The 20,589-nt window shown below is 63.9% G+C and overlaps 1 protein-coding gene across 1 annotated transcript; it reads left to right on the top strand.

Annotated features, from left to right (window-relative positions):
• The first annotated feature begins 7,161 nt into the window (after window positions 1-7,161).
• Window positions 7,162-20,183, top strand: GPR20 (G protein-coupled receptor 20). Its single transcript, XM_070802359.1, has 2 exons — window positions 7,162-7,252; window positions 15,776-20,183. Exon 2 carries the CDS (start codon window positions 15,800-15,802, stop codon window positions 16,883-16,885), a length of 1,086 nt encoding a protein of 361 aa, XP_070658460.1. The 5' UTR covers window positions 7,162-7,252; window positions 15,776-15,799; the 3' UTR covers window positions 16,886-20,183.
• The last annotated feature ends 406 nt before the right edge of the window (window positions 20,184-20,589 follow it).

The following is a 20,589-nucleotide window of genomic DNA, read 5'->3' on the forward strand; positions in this document are numbered from 1 at the left end:
TGGAACCAGGCCTTGGCCCCCACCCTGCCTGACTCTCTCACTCTTTCCTCAAGCTTCAACCCACGCCCAGCCCCTCCCGCCCGTCTAAACACCTTCGAGGTCTGGCCTCTGTCCTCCTGACATGGCTTATAAGCAGGAAGTAGCCAGCAGGTCCTCCCAGGCGCTAGACACCCGCAGCTCCATGGGAAGGAAGGGGAGGGCTTGGAAGGGGCCTTGCTTAGGACCCAGCGCCCTCCCCCCACTCCCCATCAGAAAGGGAAACCTCCCTGGGACGGGCGCAAGGAGGCAGGGCGCAGAGGTCACAGGGACAGCTGTGGTGTGTGCTCAGGTGGTGGGTGGCATGTAAGCGGGATGGGTGCCCTGACTACTGACCCCCGCCAGTGAACGAGCCTGGTCCCACACTGAGTCCTGACCCTGGTCACACACGAACGTTGATCCTCTTCGCAGACTGAGACCTCACCTGTCACACAATGAGCCCCAGCTCTGGTCATCACTGAGCCCTGACCCTGGTCCCACCCTGAGCCCTGACCTGCATAGCCCTATGAGATGGCAGCGAGGGGCTCGCAGCTCCTCACCACAGGCGAGCAGGCTGAGGCTCAGGCCGCGGAGCCCCAGCCCTGGCTCCCGCAGCTGGTCCGCCGCGGAGCCTGGATCCGAGCCCAAGTCCTGGGCTCTGAGTCTGGCACTGTTGTCTCCGACCCACCAGAGCTCCCCAGGGCCTGGCCAGGGCCCTGCGGGGGCCACACAAGAAAGATGGCAGCCTCTCCTGGGCAAGTGCCCTGAGGCCAGGGGCAGAGAGGGTGTGCCCAGCGCTGACAGAGGGCTAGGGCTGGCACGGTTAGAGGGCCAAGCTCCCCTGGAGGCTCTGAGAAGACAGCTTAGGACAGAGCGATTGGGGGTGGGGGGGTGACTCCTTAGTGGGAGATGACTCACTGCGCCCCCTCAGCAAGGCCAGGGGTCCTGGTGGGGCAGGGAGCAGACACCCCACCCCCAGGGCAGACCCCCACCCGCGCCAGGTCAGTTCTCTGCAAAATGCAGGCGGCAGTCATGGCTGTTCCTGTGAACACTTTGGGCCACGTGCTTCTGGCTCCAACTTTAGAAAGACAGTGAACACACACACTCTCTATGACATGACACCGCCGTGGGGTCTGGGGCTGTCCCTACACAAGCACGCTGAGATCCTCGAGCAGCAGGAAGGGTCAGGGTCACTCCGAGCAGGACCCTCTCAGACCCCGGTCCCGTCTGCTGGTCACAGCTGAGGGGCTCTGAGTCAGACTCGCCCACGAGTTCGCCCGTCTCCGAGCAGACCGGTCTCCAGGCCCTTGAGCGGGGGCTGTGAGGACTGTCCCGCTAGCGCCTCTGTCCGGCTGCCTGGTGGCCACTGTCCGCCCACGCCCTGGCGCCCCACCCCCAGGGCCCTCCCCACTCACCAACCCAGAGAACTGGCACCAACTTTCCGGAAAGCCACTGTCCTGGCCAAAAGAAACAGCGTCCCTCCTCCCGTTCCCACCAGCTGCCCGCTCCCCAGGGTAGTGGGCAGTTGTGGGGGGGCCCCGTGGGCAAGGACCCTGCCATCCTCCCACCACCCTCAGCCGGGCTTTGTCCCTGCTGCCCAGGTGGACAGACCAACGCCAGGGAGGAGGCAGGCTGGGATGTGTCCAGGGCACCCTCAAGAGGCAGGGCCCAACCCCAGCTCCCACCACCCACCATACCCCATCAATGGCAAGGAGGGGCTCGGTGCGGAGAAATGTGGGGGTCACCCCCACTGAGTGCCTGGTTCAAATCCTGGCTCCACCTGCCGTTAGCCAGGTGGTCTCAGGCCCCTGCCTTCTCGGAGTCTGTTTCCTTGCCTATAAGAGGGAAGGACAGTACTGACTGTACATCCCACCCCACCCCAACCCCTTCACTGACCAGAGACGGCCGCCCGGCCCCTGGAGGAGAGGTTGGGGTAGCGGGGGCGGTCAGCAAGAACAAGAGGAAGCTGCAGTGGAATGGAAGGGGTCAGCCACCAGGAGGAGCACCCTGTTTATGAGAGGGGTGCAAAGCACCCTGGAAGGCCCCCTGGGGAAGCCAGGAAAGGCAAGAAAGGGGGCCAAGTGCCTTGTGATGGAGCCAGGCCAGCCTGCCCACCCATTTTTCAAATGAATGGGCATTTGCATTTATTGATCTCCTACTATATACCTTCACGTATACTGAGCATCAGAGAGAAAGAAACAAGTAAAATTCTGGTCTCATCTAGGGGAGCTAAACATCCAGATAGAGACCGAGTTGATGCGGGAATCCAGACAAACAACCCAGGCCCCAAGTGCCCTCATTACCCTGGGGCTGAGAGAAGCCAGCCAAGGCAGGCTTCACGGAAGAGGTGGCCTCAATGCTAGGGAGGATCTGGACCTAGAGAGACATTGAGAGAACAGTGTGGGCAAAGAGCTCGCCGCTGCTGCCCCCCACCGCCCCTGACAAGACAGTGAGGAGAGGCCCCTCTCTGTCTCAGGGCAGGGGGTGGAGCCTGGGAGGGCCTGGCCTTGAATTTTTGACCCCAGGCTCTTTGATGGGACAACATCTCTGTTGTTGCAGTTCAGAATCAGAATCCTAGGATGGGTGATGTTTGGGGTCTGGGGTCTCTGCCCCCCTCCCCAGCGGCCGTCGGTGCTCCTGCCTGCCCAGCGCTGATACCACGCAGCAGCTGGAACGTGCCCGCCCGGGCTCTCTTCTGACCCCTCACAGGGACGGGAAGCTCACCGCCATCCGTGGGGGACGGTGGACGGGACGGTGGACGGGGCTGCTGCAGGGGCCCTCCCCTCGCGGCCCTGCTCCCACTCCAGGGCGGGCGAGCAGAGCGCCAGCGTCCAGGGCCACCCTCTAAGTCCTGCGAGCCGGCAGAGACAGACACAGCATGCCGGTCCCACGAGGCCGCCCGGAGGCCGGGAAGGGCCGAAATAGAAAGCAGGTCCCAAGGCCCTGTGGGGGATGTGGCCGGCTCTTGACCCGAGGCGGCCGGTCCTGCGCTGCCGCGGGAGCCAGCGCTCAGCCCAGCCCGGGGCTGCCTTGGTGGACGGGGCTGAGGACAGGGCCCTGGGCTTGGGAGAGGCCTGGAACCCGCACTCCCCGGCCTGTTCCCGGGATGTAGGGAACTCTCCGGTGTGCCCGGTGGATGGTTCCAGAAGCTTCCTCAGAGGACACAGACCCGCTCAGCAGCGCATTTCAGACCTGGCCGGCTGCCTGGGCTCAAGCCCCATCTCTGCCCCTTCCCAGCTGTGTGACCTTGGCCATGGACTCCTCTCCATCAGACAAGGATGGTGACAAGGGGGCCTCAAGGAGGGGCTGGGGAACACAGAAGTGCTCCGCCCATGCTGGCACATCGGAAGTTCCAGATACACGGCAGCTGCTACGGTTGGGTGTCCTCACCACTGCTTGAGTGACTGACCCCCTAGACCTGTCTTCAAGCCTCAGGTCGTGATCCAGCAGTGGTCAGTGTGGTGACTGCTGGCATGTGCCGTATCCCAGTGTGCGGGACTTAACGGGGGACAGGCAGAGCCCCCCAGCGCGTCCCCAGGCCACCACGGACCAGGGTTCACACCAGCACTAGCCCCACCAGAGCCCCTCCCAGCTGGGGCCAAGTGTCCTGAGGGGGCCGTGGGGGAGGGAGCGGGGCTCCAGCTCCAGAGAGACCCCCTCCCACCCTCTCCCATGTCCCCGGTAGCCCCTGCATCGAACAGACCCAGAGCACCTGCCTCTTCCTCCAGCCCAGGCGTCAGCATCTTCTGGGGGTGGGAGCTCCCTGGTCCCCACCTTGCCTCCCTGGGGCCACTGTGTGAACCTGGGGGAGGCCAGGGGAGGCCGCCTCTCCCTGCGGGGGTGGGGGGAAGAAATGGGCCAATCCTCAGGTGCGGGCTGGAAGGGACACGCGGGCAGCTCCCACATACAGCGGCAGCCCAGCCTCGTCCGCTTGTCCCCCTGCAGCCTCCCCCAGTGTGCCCCTGGGCCCACTTCCATCCCACCCCTGCGCTTGTATCTCAGGACTGGCCCAAGAGCTAGGGCTGCCGCACGGGGGTCCAGGTCTGCTTCCCGCCAGTGCCTGCAGCAATCCATTCTCTGCGAGGGTCTCTGTCACTCTCTGGGCCTCAGAAATACCTGCAGCAATCCATTCTCTGCGAGGGTCTCTGTCACTCTCTGGGCCTCAGTTTCTGCACCTGTAAAAGTCGAAAGCGGCCCAAGATGAGCTCCGAAGGGCTCTGGGTAACAGCGGGGCCTGGAAGAGTAGCTCAGGGAACCAAGGGGGCCGGGGGCGGTGGTCCCCACGCCTCAGAGTGCGTTCCCATCCTCACCATGCTCCAGGCCCTGCTCGGTGCCCTGGACGTGTCCCAGTTCCACCCGTCCAGCCCTAGCAGCCCTGCGCTACTTAGGACACGGGCTGGGGGAAGTGGGGCATCTCAGACACCGCCTCCTCACCCCTGTCACCCCCTGAGAGCCCGCCCGGGCTTCTCCAGCTCCCCACCGGCGGCTGTGGGCCTGGGGCGTCCCCACCCGCGTCCCACATGTGGAGGCAGGAGTGGGTGCTTCCTGAAAGGAGAGGGACCTGGCCTGGGGCCTTCCACAGGCCTTAGTGTCCCCGCCTAGTGGGGGACACCAAAGGTCAGAGCCCGAAGTGAGGGGTCCAACCGGGCTTGAAGCCAGGGCTGCCCAAGCGACCCCAACCCAGACACACACATGCACCCACACAGCACCCCCAAGGCCCCACATGGGCCTCCCCTGTGGGTGCTGGGACCTGCCTGGGAGTCCGGAGCACAGGAGCGGGTGTGAGGCCCTCGACCTCTTAGGAAGGGTCACCTGCCCAGCCCCAGCCGCCCCCGTCTTCTCGGGATCACCCCTGCCCAGCTGGCCTGCCCCCCTCCCCACAGGCGCCCTGGCCCCACCCCGCAGGTCCTCCCGTGGGTCCTCCCGTGGGTCCTCCCGTGGCCTGGGGTGAGGGAACAGAGGTGCGGTCTGGCGCGACAGGCCCCGAGGTGCTGACAGCAGCGGCCTGGCTGTCACCCCGTGTCCCCCACCAGACCCTCCGCCCCTGGGCTGCTCAACTGCTTCTGCGACCTCGTCCCTCAGAGCAGCGGGTCCCCGGGGGTCATGAGCCCTAAGACACCATTGCAGAAGCTTACGATCCAGCCGCGAGGGTGAGGGGGCTTCTCCGAGCTTGGGGGTGGGTCTCTTCACTAGGCTGGACTTCGAGGGGCAGTCACACATGAAACTGGTCCCATCCCATCCACCAGAAGGGGTCTCGACCCCTGACCCAGCCGACATGTGACCTCTGACCCAGACACAGACAGCCTGGCCTTGAGCCAGGAGGTGACAAGGGTGAGCTCATCCCTGTGTACTCACCTCCACTGAGGGCCTCAGGGGGTCACCCCAAGCTTCGAGGGCTCTGGCACCCCCACCCCAGAACCCCAGGGTCCTACAGAAGAGAGCTCCCTGAAGTAAAGGGTGCGCCCCGGCCATCCACAGCGTCTGCTCCGCTCAGAGACCCTCCCCGAGGTTTCCTGGGGAAGCAGCCTGCCCGGGCCCGGGGGAGCCCCGCCGCCCTCAGCGCGGGCACGAGCCCTGGCCAGCCCGGCCAGTGACTCAGCGGCAGTTGGCCATCTCCAGCTCATAAAATCTGCCCCTCGGATGGCTCAGCCCTCCCGCACCCCCCACAGCCTGGCTGGCTCCAGAGTGCCCCCCCACCTGCTCCCACACAGAAACAGCCCTGAGTCCGCACTGCCCCAAGCAGACCCAGGCTGCTCCTGCCTTGCCAGCCAGGAGCCAGCACCACCCCCTGGGCAAGGGACTTGGATGGGCCAGGGGCTCCCGCCTCCCTCTGGCCCTCAGACATGACCGTGTTCCAAGGAGACCATTGCGGTCTGCAGGCTCAGCCCTGCTTTAGTGGGGAGCCTGATTGAGGGTGGCAAGGAAACTGCTCCAAGGACCACCCTCCCCCAGAATCTTCCATAGCTCCCCGCTGCCCTCGGAGTCAAGGGCCCCATTCTGGTCCCCAGAGGGGCAGCCATGACCCAGTGTGGAAGTCCTCCGCTCACTCCCAGCTTCATGGCTCACCCAGCCCTCCACTCACGGGGACCCTGGCAGGCAGGTCCTGCCTCCCAAGGGCCCACCCAGGCTGTCTGCCTCCCATCACCCCTGCCTCTGCCGGTGTGGGCTGCCCTCCTGACCACAGCAGGCCCCCTCCCGCTGGTGCGCTGCAGCATGTCCCCCACCAGATGCAGGCGCAGGGACCAGAGCCAGTCGCAGGCCTGTGAGCCCAGCGCCCCGCCCACAGCCAGCTCAGTGGGTGCTTATCCAAGGGGTCTGGGTGGGTAGGGGACAGGAGAACAGAGGAGGCGCTCAGCATGTCACAGACTTGGCCCTGAGCCCTTCCTGGCCTTGACCCTGAAAGCCTGACCCCAGCCCGGCCCCCAGCCCCCTCCCTGCCCAGGGCATCTGTCTGGGGGAGGCCCCTCCCAAGGAAAGGCCACCCCACCCCCCGGCCCTCAGCACACTCAGGACTTTCACACAACCCAACCCTGCATCTCTACAGCACCCACAGGGGTCGAGCCGAGGCACACACGGCCCCAGGCTGGTGCCGGCCACACGGACACACCCAGGCATGCGTGTGCCCCCACGAAGCCACGTCCGCCCCCGGAACACACGCGCGTGGACACACAGAGACCCGGACAGCGAGTGTTGGAGCCCTTGGTCACGGTCACAGGCGCCAGGGGGTCAGAAGGGCAGACAGCGCTGGGGAGAGGGCGGAGGCAGACCCGCGCAGGGCAGTTGGGATGGCCGGGGGCACGACCCTGCCTCTGTCCCCCAAACAGAAAAGCCCATCTGTGTGAGCCCCGCCACAGCACACGCGGTACCTGTGGGTGCCAGCTGTGCTCCCCAGGCCGGACACCGGGGGCAGGGAGCCAGGGCTGCTGCTGCCCTCCCTGCCCTTCCCAGGTGATGCAGCCGCCACGCTGCCCTCTGCCTCAGTCTCCTCCCTTGTCTGGCCCAAGGCTCCCTCCCCCAGGGCCCTGGGATCAGGCTCCTCAGGATGCTGGCGGGGGCGGAAAAGTAGCCCGCCCCGCCCCGCCCCGCCCCCACCGCTGCCTTGCCCAAAAGGAGCCCCGAGCAGAGCCTGACGTCAGGCCCCAGGAAGGTGCGGTCGGTCGGGCTGCACAGCCCGAGTAAGTGGCCCGCGGAGCTGCAGCGAGAGGCCAGTTCCTCTGCTAGACGGAGACGGTGCGCGGTGAGTCCCCCTCAGGCAGGCGGGGCCTCCCCTCCCTGAGATGAGGTGGTCAGTGCAGGGTCCTCACACCCCAGGCAGGCAGAGGGGCAGCAGGGGAGAAAGACTGGGAGGGAGAGAGCTCAGAGCTGGCAAGGGGTTTTGAGGTCCTGCCCTGCAGGGAGCCATTGTACAGAAGGGAAAACTGAGGGCGAAGGTAAAGGTGTTGCAGCTGCCAGGCTGGGTGAGGGTTGGGAAGGGGAGCACCCAAGAGCTTGAGGGGCACCCCTGCTGCCCTGAGCCCCTCTGGTTCGATGCCCTCCTCTGGAACTTTCTTCCTTCCTTCCTTCCTTGCTTTAGCGCTCTCGTGGTCATCTACTGGGAGCCTCGATTTCCCCATCTGGGTGGCCCCAGGGGCCGGGCCAAGGAAGGGGTCGGGGGACCCCAGAGGCCCTGGACAAGCCCTGGGACTGTGGCCACCGCAGTCCCCCCGCTGGGGCAGGGCTGAGCTTGAGGGACCTGTGGGGACAGGCTCCACACAGGGTGTGCCCCCCGCCCAGCCCGGCCCTGCCCTCCCCTTGGAGGGCCGGAGAAACTGAGGCCCAGGGCCCGCCCTGCCCCCAGCGCAGACCTTGCAGCTGGCACTGCCCCCGCCTGGCTCGCCGGCTGTGCCTGCCCTGAGAAGGCAGCAGGAACAGGGTCCCGAGGGGGGAGGGCCGGTTGGGAACTGGCCGGTGGCCAGGGCGCTGGGCAGGGCGGACGAGGAGCAGCTGTGCGTCCCGGGGCAGCACTGGGAACCGAAGGGACTGGGCTGGTGGCAGCGTGCACAGCCCTCGGATGGGCGGCTGGGGCTGCCCGGCGGCCCCCATACTCTTCCACCAACATATACTCACTCTCAGCCAGAGGGTCGCCAGGACACCCCATCCTCTCCCAGCTGCGTGGCCGCGGACAAGTGGCCGCCCCTCTCTGAGCCTCGAGAACAGCAGAGGTTGCTGTTTCCAAGGCCTGGCGCGTGGGGGGGGGAACCCGACGTGTCCTGAGCACCTGCTGGGAGCCTGTCCGCGGGTGACCTGATGCGATGAGGTGTGCATGCCCCTCTTACAGATAAGGAAACTGAGGCTTGAAGAGCCCTGCAGGGCTCTCAAATCATCCGCTGGTTTCTTTAGCCACAGCCCAGGCCCTGGCCCTCACGGCGCTGCCAGTCCAGTAGGGGAAAAGCAAGAAACAAATAAATTTGAAGCTGTCGGGTGATGAGAGGGCTGCGAGGGAAAGAAAGCAGGTGGAAGGTGAAGGTGTGCAGGTGGCTGGGTGGTCCGGGAGGGCCTTCCGGAGGAGGTGGCACTGGGGCCTGAAGCACCCTCGGGGTGCCAAGCCTGCTCTGCCTGCCGGCTCTCAGCACCCGCTCTGTGGTGCTCTGAGCACAGGAGCCTGCTCCCACCTCAAGGCCTTTGCACCTGCTGTTCTCATCCCACCGCCCAGAACGCTATCTCCCCAGGTCCTCCTGAGGCCCCTCCTGCTCCTGACCAGTCACTCTCTAGCCTCCTCCCCCCACCCCGCCCCTGGCTGTGAGCCCCACAAGCTGGAACCAGATCTGCCTGAGGCCCTCCAGGACCCCAGCACCAGGTTCAAGGCCAGGTCTGATGCCTCTGAAACATGTGTTTCTCGCAGTTCCCCTGACCTTGCCACTGAGCTGTGTGGCCTGGGGCAAGCTGCCAGAGCCCTGGACCTCTGAGCCCCTGGCACAGTGGGCCCTGGGGAACCTCCAGCAGCATGCAGCAGGTGCAGGGCAGAGTTCAAAGCCCAGCTCCTCCACGCCCAGCTGGGTGACCCCAGATGGGCCACCTAACCTCTCTGTGCCTCAGCTTCCTAACAGGCAAAATGAGGCCAGCAAAACCAACGTGGGGGCATCTGGCAGGAGTCGTGAGACCCTGGAAAGGGTCATCTCAGAGACAACCCATGAACTGTGGGGTTACGGCTCTGCCCCAGTAGAGGGGTGTCGGGAGCCCAGGAGGGTGTTGTGGGTGCCAGGAGCCTTCAGCAGGTGATGCAGGCAGAAGTGGTATGCCAGGTCGAGGGATTAGGCAGAGGCCAGGCGGGTGCAGCCACGGATCCTGTCCCACCGCCCCAGGGAGGCTGGCCTGGGGGAGACAGGCAGGTGCTACACCTCTTTCAGCATCAGGATGAAGTGAGGGGTGAACCAGGGTGGCAGGGAGGGCTGTCTGACATGCAGCAGGACCCCCACGAGTGGCGATGCCTGGGGCCACCTGGCCCAGAGAAACTTGCATTTCCATTAGGGCCAAGACCTCAGCCAAGGGCTCTCAGACGGTGGGGTGTGAGGCTGAGTCGGGCGTGCTGGAGCCAGGTGCCCAGCGCCCAGCCACCCCAGGTGACCCTGTCCCTGAGCTGGGTGGAGGGAGCCCTGACCAGGATGGGGACCTTGATTCCAGCTGGTGCCCCCTGGGACCTTCTAGACAACCCAGAGCTAGTCTGGCCCCCTTGGGGCCTCGGTAAGGGCCCAGCCGTCCCTGGATGGAAGAAGCAGATGCTCAGACTAGCCAAAAACAGCAGGCCATGTTCTCAAGCAGATGCCATGAAACCAAGAATAATCAGCAAAATAAACAGGCAGGTGGTTCCTCCAGTAAGGGCTATTTTGGCCTTGGGAGGTTGTGAGGGTCACCCCGTCGGGGGCAGAGGCATGTCCAGGTTACTGCGTGTACCCAGAATACAATTGCGCACGGACCCCAGGTCCAGAGACACCCACCGCACTCTCATCCCACTCCTGCTGGGCCGGGAGCCAGCGGACCTGGCTTTGATTTCCCGCTCCATCAGTTTCACGCTGTGTGTCCTAGGGCGTGACACTCACCTCTCTGGGCCCCCACGTCCTTGTCTATAAAACCCAGGACTGCCATGTGGGTGCAGAGTGTCTGAGGGCGACTGGCCCATACTGGCGTTCCAGGCACCTTGGTGGGGAAGGCTGGGCCTGTCCTCCACACCGCCCCTCCTGGCTCCAGGTGTGGGAGCTGCAGAAAGGACAAGGGATCTTGGGTCACATGCCCAGGCAGCTACTTGTTGCCCGGGGCCGAGGCCAGGGCCCCTGGCTGCCCTGGCCCCATATGTGGCAGGGCGGGAGGCAGCCAGGCTGTGGGCTTGGCATCTGCCAGGCAGCTGGGCGGCTAGAGGACACGCAGGGATAGCAGCATGGATTCAAGAGAAACCGAGACGAGGTCGGGATGGACCCCCACCTGGGACACTGGTGAGAGGTCAGAGAGGCTCGGGCCCCCCTCAAGTTTCTGGGCAGTTACTGGCACCCTGAGCCTCTGGGTCTTGGCCTGTGTTTCTGGACACACAGCAAAGACGCAAAAGCTGTGAGAGGCAGCAGCAGGCACAACCCCCCGTCAGTGCCCTGGGCGTGGGCACTTGGGGTGACGGTCAGGCTGGATAGAAAGGGAGCCCCAGGAGGGGACAGGGTCAGGTAACTTAGGAAAAGATGCTTATTCCCTGGGAGCTTCACAAAGGCTCTGAGGGGCTGTGCACTGAGCACGTGGGGTGACCCGGGCCTCTCCCCAGAATGGGCAGGCAGGCCCAGGTGGACCGCCATTCAGGTGGGAGCCCAGGGGTCTCCAGCACGGCCACTGTCGTCATTACGCATCTTCCACGCAGGGGCGCCTGAAGCTGTGTATCCACCCAGCACCCCCAGCGGTCCTGACGACGCTATTTGTTGGATGCTCACCTGTCCCTTTAAAACACCAGTCCCAGAATCACAGGTGAAGGACTGAGGCTCTGGGACTTGAACCAAACACCACTGATGCGCGCCAAGGGCCGGGGGAGGGAGAATGACGGGGACCCACGGGCCCGACGGTCAGGGGGGCTGGGTGGGCTTCCTGGAGGAGGTGTTAACCCTGCTGGGAAGACTGATGGTAGTGAAGGCGGAGCTGAGAGCAGAAGCCGGTTCAGGTGCTGCGACGCTGAGCGGGCTGCACAGGGGCTCGGCCAGCCAGGGAGGGCCCCGAACGCCTGGGTGAGAAAGGGGCCTCGCTCTGCTGGCCCTGCAGACTCCCGCAGGGGTTCACTCAGCCAGAGAGAAAGATGGGTGCTGCTCTGTGCCCAGCCGTCCTGGGCGCTGGAGGAACCGGCCCACCTGAATTGCTTGCAGTCAGGACAGTGGGACAGTCCTGGGCTGGAAGGAGCCGGGGAAGAACACCCAGGAGAGTCAGCCGAGGAGGAGAGAGAAGGCTTCCTGAGGAGCTGGGGCCTGGAGGAGGCCCTGGAAGTGTCAGGAAAACTGCAGGGGCGGGAGATGGGGCGGCGTGGGAAGGGCACGGAGGTGGGGGGTGCCTGAGGCGTCCTCCTTCAGTTGAGGTGCAAGGAGACGGGGGGACGGGGTTCCCCTAGCTTTGCTCAGAACCTCAGGCTTTTCCCAGGAAGGACCCCTGCCCCCGCAGCCACATCTCTGTAGGCTAGTTGTGGCCAGATGCCTGGGGGTAAGGGCATATCAGAGAGGAAAAGACGACCTTCACCCCCCATGCCTCCCCAGAGGGTCTAAGGGCTCAGACCTGTACGCCCAGAGGGGGAAGGGGAGCAGAGCACCCCACCCGCTCCCTGCCCCACCTCTCCACACCTGCACCAGGGGCTCGGTCTCAGAGAAGGCCCACAACAGCCCTGAGAGGCAGTGCAATGCAGCCGTTTCAGTCCCCACATCACAAGAGAAGAGACTGAGGCTCAGAGAGAACCCCTGCAGGGCCAGAACCCTCACCCAAGGCCCTGCAGGGCTGTGAGGGGCATGGGGGCCCGGGAGGGAGGCCCACAAGGTCACCTCTGGCCAGAAGCCTGCCTCCCCCTAAGCTGTATCTGAGCACCCAGGCTCTTTGCAGTGTTCAGCCTCGGTTTCCTCTGCGTAAGTAGAGCAGGCCAGGAGCCAGTGGGTGAGGAGATACCACCACCAGCGCCCACTCTGCCTGGGAACAGATGCCACGCACCCACTTGGAAGCTGCAGAAAGAAGGTGCTGCAGCTACATCACTGCGGGCAGGGAGGCGGAGGCTCAGAGAGGCTAATCAACACCGGGCCGACTGGTGGTGAGTGGGGACCGGCCCACAGCCCGCACCTCCTCCACTGGTTACTCTTCTTGTTGTTCAGTTGCTCAGTCGCGCCCGACTCTGCAAACTTGTGAACTGTAGCGCACCAGGTTTCCCTGTACCTTCACTATCTCCTGGAGTCTGCTCAAACTCGTGTCCATTGAGTCAGTGATGCCGTCCAACCGTCTCATCCTCTGTCGTCCTCTTCTCCTTCTGCCCTCCTGCTGAGTACCGTTACTGTTCATTTATTCCCTGTAGTGCCCACCCACCTGCCCACCCCTAGCTGTCTAGCACCAGCTGTGACATCGCATGCCAGGTGTGGACAAAGGGGTGAGGGGCCGTGGTGGAGACAGAGTGAGACAGCCTGAGCCTGGAGGCTGGCAGGAGTGTGGGGTGGGGTGAGGCGGGGCTGATGCTGAGCCTGTGGGGGGTGCAGGGGGCGCTCGGCTCAGGGCTCGGGGGTCCGCCGGAAAAACTCTTACTTGACCAAAGTGGATTCAGGGGGTATGAGGCCCGTCCCGTGGCGCCTCAAGGAGGACGGGGAGCTGAGACAATGGAGACCAGGGGCGCAGAGACGAAGTGTCCTACCTGAGACCGTGCGGGGCAGGGGCTGCTTAGCCCAGACACTCCCAGCCCGGCCCCTTCCCAGCCCTAGACCGGGGAGGGCCCCAGGCCGTGGGTTCATGGGGCCACAGCTGGTCCACCGCCACAGGGTCCAGGGTCTCACCATTCGAGTTCCTCGTCTTACAAAGCAAAAACGATGCTCAGTAGGTGCCCCAGAGAGTGGTCACTGCGTGTTCTCACCGTGAGAGGTGTGTGCCAGAGGTGGGTGAGTGGGCTGGCACGGTGGGGGTCAGATCACACAGAGACAGGCAGACTCGGCAGCGGGCAAAGAGGAGGAGCTGAGGGTGTAGGAAGCCAGGGCCGACGGCCCAGGCTGCAGCCGTGACCCGGGCTCCACGGGACAGATGCGCAGGTTCCTGGTGTTGCGGGACGGAGCTCCGTGTGTGAGCAGGGTCTGTGCCCGGGGTGGGGCCCAAATGCCGCTCAGACTCTCGCACCTACGCATCAGCATGTGCTTGACGGACGCCCTCCATCCCCACCTGCCTGCCTCTGCAGCCCCGGGCCCGCCGTCCCGGCCCGTGGCCTGCAGCGAGCTGCTGGCCTGCGTGTGAGCTGTCCCTGGGGGCTGTCCCGGGTGGGCGGGCTCCCCGGGGCCGGCGTCACCCTGCAACTGTCTCCCAGAGGAAGCGCCCTGGGATGTTTATCTGTCTCGGACCGTGACACGGACACAGACCCTGTGCAGACACATCGGCTAACTGAAAGCACGTGGAGGGGAAGTCAAAAACCGGTCTGCCGCGTGTCCGGGCCAGCTGCGCACTGCCCGGGTCTTGGCAGGGCTTCGGGCTTTTCCCAGGAGAGGAGGGACACGTTGGGGGCACCGCTCTTCTTCCTGGGGTCCTGGAGCCCCCGTGTCCTGGGGATGAGGCCCACAGCCCCACGGCCCAGCCTCGTGACCTCCCCTCACTGCCCACTCGTGCCTACAGTCTCTCCCTGCCCCAGACGTCCTTCTCACTCCCCAACTCCCCGAGCTGCCTGCCAATGGGCTGACACATCCAAGGCCCCTGTGTGTCTGGGGCTGGGGACCCCAGGCAGAGGACAGTCCTCCCAGAGCGCCCCATGAGTGGAGGCCTGGGCCCACTCATGCCAGAGGGGACCCGAGGGGCCAGCCACGGTCCTGGGCAGCATCAGACTCTTTCCAGACGCCTCCGAGGATCAGCAGATGCCCAGGGCCAGGGTCCCAGAGGCGGAGGTTCAGCTGGTGCCACCTTCTCAGAGTGGAGGATAAAGGTGGCCTGCCGGGCCAGTGCCTCCCTCCAGGCTGGGTTGGGACCTGAGCCTTGGCTAGCAAGCACTTCCCTGCCCTGCCCACCCGCTCCGGGCTGGGCTTTCAGTCCCCAGTCCCCCGGCAGGCTGGACTTCCGCTGGATGGAAGCTGCCAGAAGGAGCCTGCTGCCCAAGGACAGGTAGTAGCCGGCCAGGGGAGTGGGCAGCGGGCGGGCTGTCCACACAGATGCCTCACTTCCCTTGGTCACCACGATGGGGGCGTCTTCCCTCCCCCTATAATTGGGGAGGCACACTCTACCGGGGACCTCCCCTGTGCCCCCCTCTCCTCCCTGTTTCTCCTCAAAGCCTTCTCCTTTCTCCTGAAAAAGCCAGAAATGTCCTTATTTGGAGGATCAGCCCGGTCCAGGGTTGGGGTGAGAGCCTGTTAACCCTTCATTTATAAACAAAGGGATAAATCTCAGCAAGTTAAACAGCTCAGCAGGAACATAAACAGAGTGGGCGGCTGCAGCCCCCCACCCACCCCCAAGCCCGGGTCTAGGCCAGCAGGCCAGGATTGCGGCGTTTATTTAACTCACGCCCTGCTGCTGCTGCTGCTGGGACCTGGCTCCAGGCTCCAGCCGCAGCAAGCTGCCCCACGTGAGTCTCCGAGACAGCAAAGGTGGCCGTCTCTCCGGGCTGGGAAGAATCCGGGGCGGCCAGGGGCTGACTCTCAGCTCCCCCAATCCCAGGCCCTTGGGCAAAAGACCCATCTGAGGACCCTCACCCAGGGCACTGACCTGGTGCCAGCCATGGAGGAGGTGAGAACGGTTGGGTGGCCCGGAGGACAGGGGCCAGGATGCATGGGCGTGGGGACTTGGGGCTGGGCCGGCCATGGGCACAGCTCTCACGGAGCAGAACTTTCCTTTGTTTGGTACCCACCAGTGTGATGCTCTGCTTCCCCGGTGGCTCAGATGGTAAAGAATCCGCCTGCAATGCGGGACACCTGGGTTCGATCCTGGGCTGGGCAGATCCACTGGGGAAGGGAATGGCAACCCACTCTAGTATTCTTGCCTGGAGAATCCCACGGACGGAGGAGCCTGGCGGGCTACAGCCCATGGGATCCCAGAGAGTGGGACACAACTGAGCGACTTTAACTCACTCACTCAGTGACGCACTGAGCACTGCTGTGTTCAGTTAACCCTCCCAGAAGCTCTGCAGTCCCAGTGATATAGACTGGGGACTCATCATGAGGCACAGAGAGGTTAAGTGACTTAGCTAAAGTTGCACAGCGATTGAGGGAGGAACTGGTCTGGAGACAAGCCTCACACAGCACACACACTTGGCCTTCCTATTACCTGTTGCCACACTGGCCGCCTTTGTCGGGTCTCAGTCCTGGTGACAGTCTTGCAAGGCTTTTCATCTCCCGTGACAGTGAGGAGCAGGTTCAGAGCAGCTAAAGCTCCATGCTTCAGAGGAGCAGGTTTAGCATGCGGCTAAAGCTCCATGCTGGCAAGTGCCAGGGCCAGGCCAGGCAGAGGTACCACGACAGAAATGTTGGGGTGCTGGGTGGGCAGCCGAGCCAGGTGGGGTCCAGCCTCCGGGCAGGGCTCCAATAACCCCAGGGTAACCCGATCTCCTTCCTTCCAGTCCGGGGGAGCACTGGCCACCGTCATGCCCTCCACGTCTCCCGCGGGGCCCTCGGCCGGGGCAGCCCCCAATGCCACAGCGGCGGCAGCGGCGGCGTGGACCAACGTCAGCCTGCCGGAGATGCCCCTGTTCCACCGGTTTGCCCAGCTGGACGAGCAGCTGCACGCCAGCTTCCCGGGCCTGTGGCTGGCGCTGATGGCAGCGCACGGCGTCATCTTCCTGGCAGGGATGGTGCTCAACGGGCTGGCGCTCTACGTCTTCGGCTGCCGCACCCGGGCCAAGACACCGTCGGTCGTCTATACCATCAACCTGGTGGTGACCGACCTGCTGGTGGGCCTGTCCCTGCCCACGCGCTTCGCCGTCTTCTACGGCGCCCGCGGCTGCCTGCGCTGCGCCCTGCCGCACGTCTTCGGCTACTTCCTCAACATGCACTGCTCCATCCTCTTCCTCAGCTGCATCTGCGTGGATCGCTACCTGGCCATCGTGCGGCCCGGCGGCTCCCGCCGCTGGCGCCAGCCGGCCTGCGCCAGGGCCGTGTGTGCCTTCGTGTGGCTGGCCGCCGGCGCCGTGACCCTGTCCGTGCTGGGCGTGACGACCGCCGGCGGCCCCTGCTGCCGCATCTTCGCGCTGACCGTCCTGGAGTTCCTGCTGCCGCTGCTAGTCATCAGCGTGTTCACCGGGCGCATCGTGTGCGCGCTGTCGCGGCCCGGCCTGCTGCACCAGGGCCGCCAGCGCCGCGTGCGGGCCATGCAGCTGCTGCTCACCGTGCTGGTCATCTTCCTCGTGTGCTTCACACCCTTCCACGCTCGCCAGGTGGCCGTGGCTCTGTGGCCCGGCATGCCGCACCACGCCAGCCTCGTGGCCTACCATGTGGCTGTGACCCTCAGCAGCCTCAACAGCTGCATGGACCCCATCGTCTACTGCTTCGTCACCAGCAGCTTCCAGGCCACTGTCCGCGGCCTCTGTGGCCGGCGTGGAGCAGAGTGCGAGCCCAACAGCTGCGACGTGGTCAGCGTCCAGAAGAGCTCCAAGGGCTCAGCCCACCATCACATCCTCGGGGCCAGAGCTCAGGCCGTCACACAGGCCCTGCCCAACGGGCCCGACGCGTAGTCAGCAGGACACTGCACGGGGGCCAAAGGTCTGGACTGAGCTGGGCAGGCCAGGTCGGGGACAGCACAGACACCTGCTCTACTAGAGTGGCAGATTGGGTTCATCTTGATCGATTGATGATGGCTGCCCAGTGCTCTGACTGGACACAGGGTCAAAGGCCACTATGCTGTGATTGACTGGCAATGTCTGCCACGGGCTCTAGAGAGGACATGGCGGACTGAATGCTGGTTATTTGCCATCCCTAGGGTATATGTCGGAGAAGGCAATGGCACCCCACTCCAGTACTCTTGCCTGGAAAATCCCATGGATGGAGGAGCCTGGTAGGCTGCAGTCCATGTGGTCACTGAGGGTCGGACATGACTGAGGGACTTCACTTTCACTTTTCACTTTCATGCATTGGAGAAGAAAATGGCAACGCACTCCAGTGTTCTTGCCTGGAGAATCCCAGGGACGGGGGAGCCTGGTGGGCTGCCATCTATGGGGTCGCACAGAGTCAGACACGACTGAAGTGACTTAGCAGCAGCAGCAGCAGGGTATATGTTCTGTCCACTGAAGACCCACAGGGGGAGCCAGAAGCTGGCTTCCTACTTGGATCATTCTACCCCCAGAAAGGGTTCCTGCAAAACAGGGACAGAGACTTTTAAGGTACTAGGAATTTCAAAGCAGGTTTAAAAGGTGACCTGAAGAGGTCCCCTCCCCACCTGTCCCCCGTCATCTCCCTGCCCCACAGAGACAGAACAGCTAAAACAGAAAGGAAAAGGGACACAAGTGTTACGTGAGCAGACGAGAGGGGTTCACATCTGCAGGGCCCACACTTGAGGTGCCCGTGAATCACTCAGGAAGACGGGCTGGCCCCGCGGGGCGCGCCGCTGTGAGTCCCCTGCTATCTGGGCTGACACTTGCGTTCTACAAAGGAGACGCTATTTTCTACCCCACTCCGGGGGAGGCGCTGAGTGGCACACGCAGGTGCCCTGGCTGGGCGATAGGCAAGTCAGAATCAAAAGCCAGCCCCACCTCTTCCAGCGCCCCCGTGCCTGCCCCATGGACACAGCTCACATCTTCCCAAAGCCCCCCCGCTCCAGGGACTGTCTCGGAAGACCCTGCCTGCTGGCCCAGGAGGGCAGTAGACTCCCAGCCCCATCCTGTGGACGCGAAACCAAGGACAAAGACAGAGTTAAACGCGGGCCTGCTGGCCTAAGGCCACGTCTGGCCACGCACAGAGCCCTTGTTCTCCCTCTTGTCTGGCTCATCATGCCTCCCTGCCTTTCCTGCATGCATGCATACTAAGTCGCCTCAGTCATCTCCGACTGTTTGCAACTCCATGGACTGTAGCCCGCCAGGCTCTTCTGTCCAAGGGATTCTCCAGGCAAGAATACTGGCGTGGCCATGCCCTCCTCCAGGGGATCTTCCTGGCCCAGGGATCGAACCAGCGTCTCTTAAGTCTCCTGCATTGCCAGGAGGGTTCTTTGCCACTAATGCCACCTGGGAAGCCCCTCCCTTTCCTGAGAAGGGAGTATTTCTCTGACTTGGTCCACTGGTCGCCTCCTCTGAGCTGGACTCCAGGATCGCTTCCATGTGCCTTCTGTTGAATGTTCAAGCTCCCATGAGCCCTCTCTAGACTGCTGTTTCAGGGGAGGATGGCTATTTTGAGAGAGGAGCTCTGAGTTTCCCAGGCACCTCTAGCCACCAGGCTTTACCCTCACACACGGCCACCAGTGAAACAGGTGAGACAGAATTTGGCCCCAGATTTGCCCCTTGTCTGCAAAGTCCTACGGGATCAGTGGCTCCAGGCAGAGTCCCCTGTCCCCCAAGATCAGGGCCCTGGTGCGAGGCCTGGATGGGAAGCAAGAGGACCATTTATATCCCCAAATATCAGATGGGAAAACTGAGGCTTAGGGAGGGAAAGGACCTTTCCAGAGTTATAGAGTGAGTACTCAGGCCAGACTGCGCGGCCAGCACGATCAGCTGGAGCCCCGCGGGGCCAGGGCCTGTGACCCCAGGACCTTGTGGGAGGGCTAGGGTGGGGGTGCTGGAGCCTGGGGGGATCCAGGGCCTGCTCAGTGGGGTGGTAGGGGTGCTGGGCACAGATGCTCAAGAAGCAAAGGGGTATGGTTGTTAGCATTAGCACCAACATCCTTGGCCCTTCCTGTGTGCTGGAACAGTGTGGAGCCTCCCCCCACCTCCCAGCTCAGAGCAGGCCCGTGACTCCCCAGGGACCCAGGGCTGCACGGGGCACGGGAGGGGCCTGGGTCTCGGAAAAGGAGGACACGGGAGTGGGCTGTCTGTTCCGCAAAGCCTGTGGTGACAGCGATGCTGGCCCCAGGGAGGGGCACTAATGGTGGGTCCAGGCAGGGAGGCTCCGACAGCTCTGTCTCTGCCAGGCCTGCGAGCTGGCATCTGGGCAGTCACACGGCAGAGGAGGGAAGGTCCGTGCCCAGTGCTTGCCCCAGCCCAGCACCACCTGTGGCCCTTCCTCCAGGGTCAGAGTCCTGATCGATGTCAGGTTGTCACTTTAATTCATACTAGAGAGTAAATGGCTGAAACTAGGTGACTTTTGCGCTTGGGGGTGGAGGGGTTGCAATTCTTCTGGGACAATCCCTGCCTCTAGGAGGAGGGGGCTCTCGGCAGACACTGATTGGGCACCTACTGGGTCCCGGGTCTGTCCCACCCCGCTTGACACGCATTGTCTCGCTAGTCCCCACCACGTGTGGAGGTAAGAGCCCAGGGCAGAACTGGGATCCAGATTAGGGGTGGCCAAGCCCCCTCCCCTTGTCCCACATGTGAAATCCCACCGTCCGGCCTGGGCTCCTCGGGGACTGGAAGACCGTGGGGACGCAGGAGGCCAGGGCCCCAGGCGAGCCTTCCACCGCCCTAAGAGTAGTCTGATGGCCTTGTGCAGAACCCTCGCTCACTGGCCTCAGTTTCCCCTACTCTCCACTTCTCCCCCTCCCCTCCTTGGGCTTTCAGCTGGTGGGCAGGGGGCTGGGGGCGAGAGGTTCACCGCATACGACTTTGTCTGAGCCCCCCCCACTTCCTCAGACACTTGCTCCCTCCTCCTGACGGCTGGCTCCCTCCCACTACAGTGTCCTCCACGAGACACAGGCTCCGGCCGCCGCCAGAGGCCAGACTTGTTCCCACGAGGGCTGGGTGTGAAGCCTCCGCACCGTCCTCTACACGGCCTCCCTTCCCAGATTTCTGAGAAGCCCAAGTGACGTGAGGTGGCCTGTGTATTTATATCTGATGTAAACAGTCTCCTCAACGAGGCTTCCTCATCCTGAATTAAAACTGTTTATTCAAATCCGTGCCCTTGACTCAGCGCCCTGGCTGGCAGGCAGGGGTCGCCAAGAGGCACTGAGCCAGGTGGGGGCCCCCGCGTGCCCCCAGTATTGTCACTCTCCTGTGGCTGGGTGGTGGTGGTGATGGGGTCGTGGCTTTGCCATCGCTGCTGGGGGCAGATGCCAGGGCCTCACTAAAGGGTGAGGTCGGAGGGGACACAGGTGGTACGGTGTGGGCAGCGTGTGGCGCCGTAGCTGTGTGCCACCCTGGCACACACAGACCAGCCGGGTGAACGTCCTCACTCCACCTTTGCCCACGCTCTGCCTGCCCAGGGACAGAACTCGGACCTGGGCAGGTTAGCCAGACTGTCCACAGCATCCGACCAGATCCCTGAAGGCACGAGGGTGCGGGAGGGCGGGGGTCGGTGG

This window comes from Bos indicus, chromosome 14, assembly GCF_029378745.1.
Source record: "Bos indicus isolate NIAB-ARS_2022 breed Sahiwal x Tharparkar chromosome 14, NIAB-ARS_B.indTharparkar_mat_pri_1.0, whole genome shotgun sequence".
Taxonomy (NCBI): domain Eukaryota; kingdom Metazoa; phylum Chordata; class Mammalia; order Artiodactyla; family Bovidae; genus Bos; species Bos indicus.

Excerpts from the sequence above, each read along its gene's own strand:
- GPR20 (XM_070802359.1), top strand. The coding sequence starts at position 15,800 with ATGCCCTCCACGTCTCCCGCGGGGCCCTCGGCCGGGGCAGCCCCCAAT.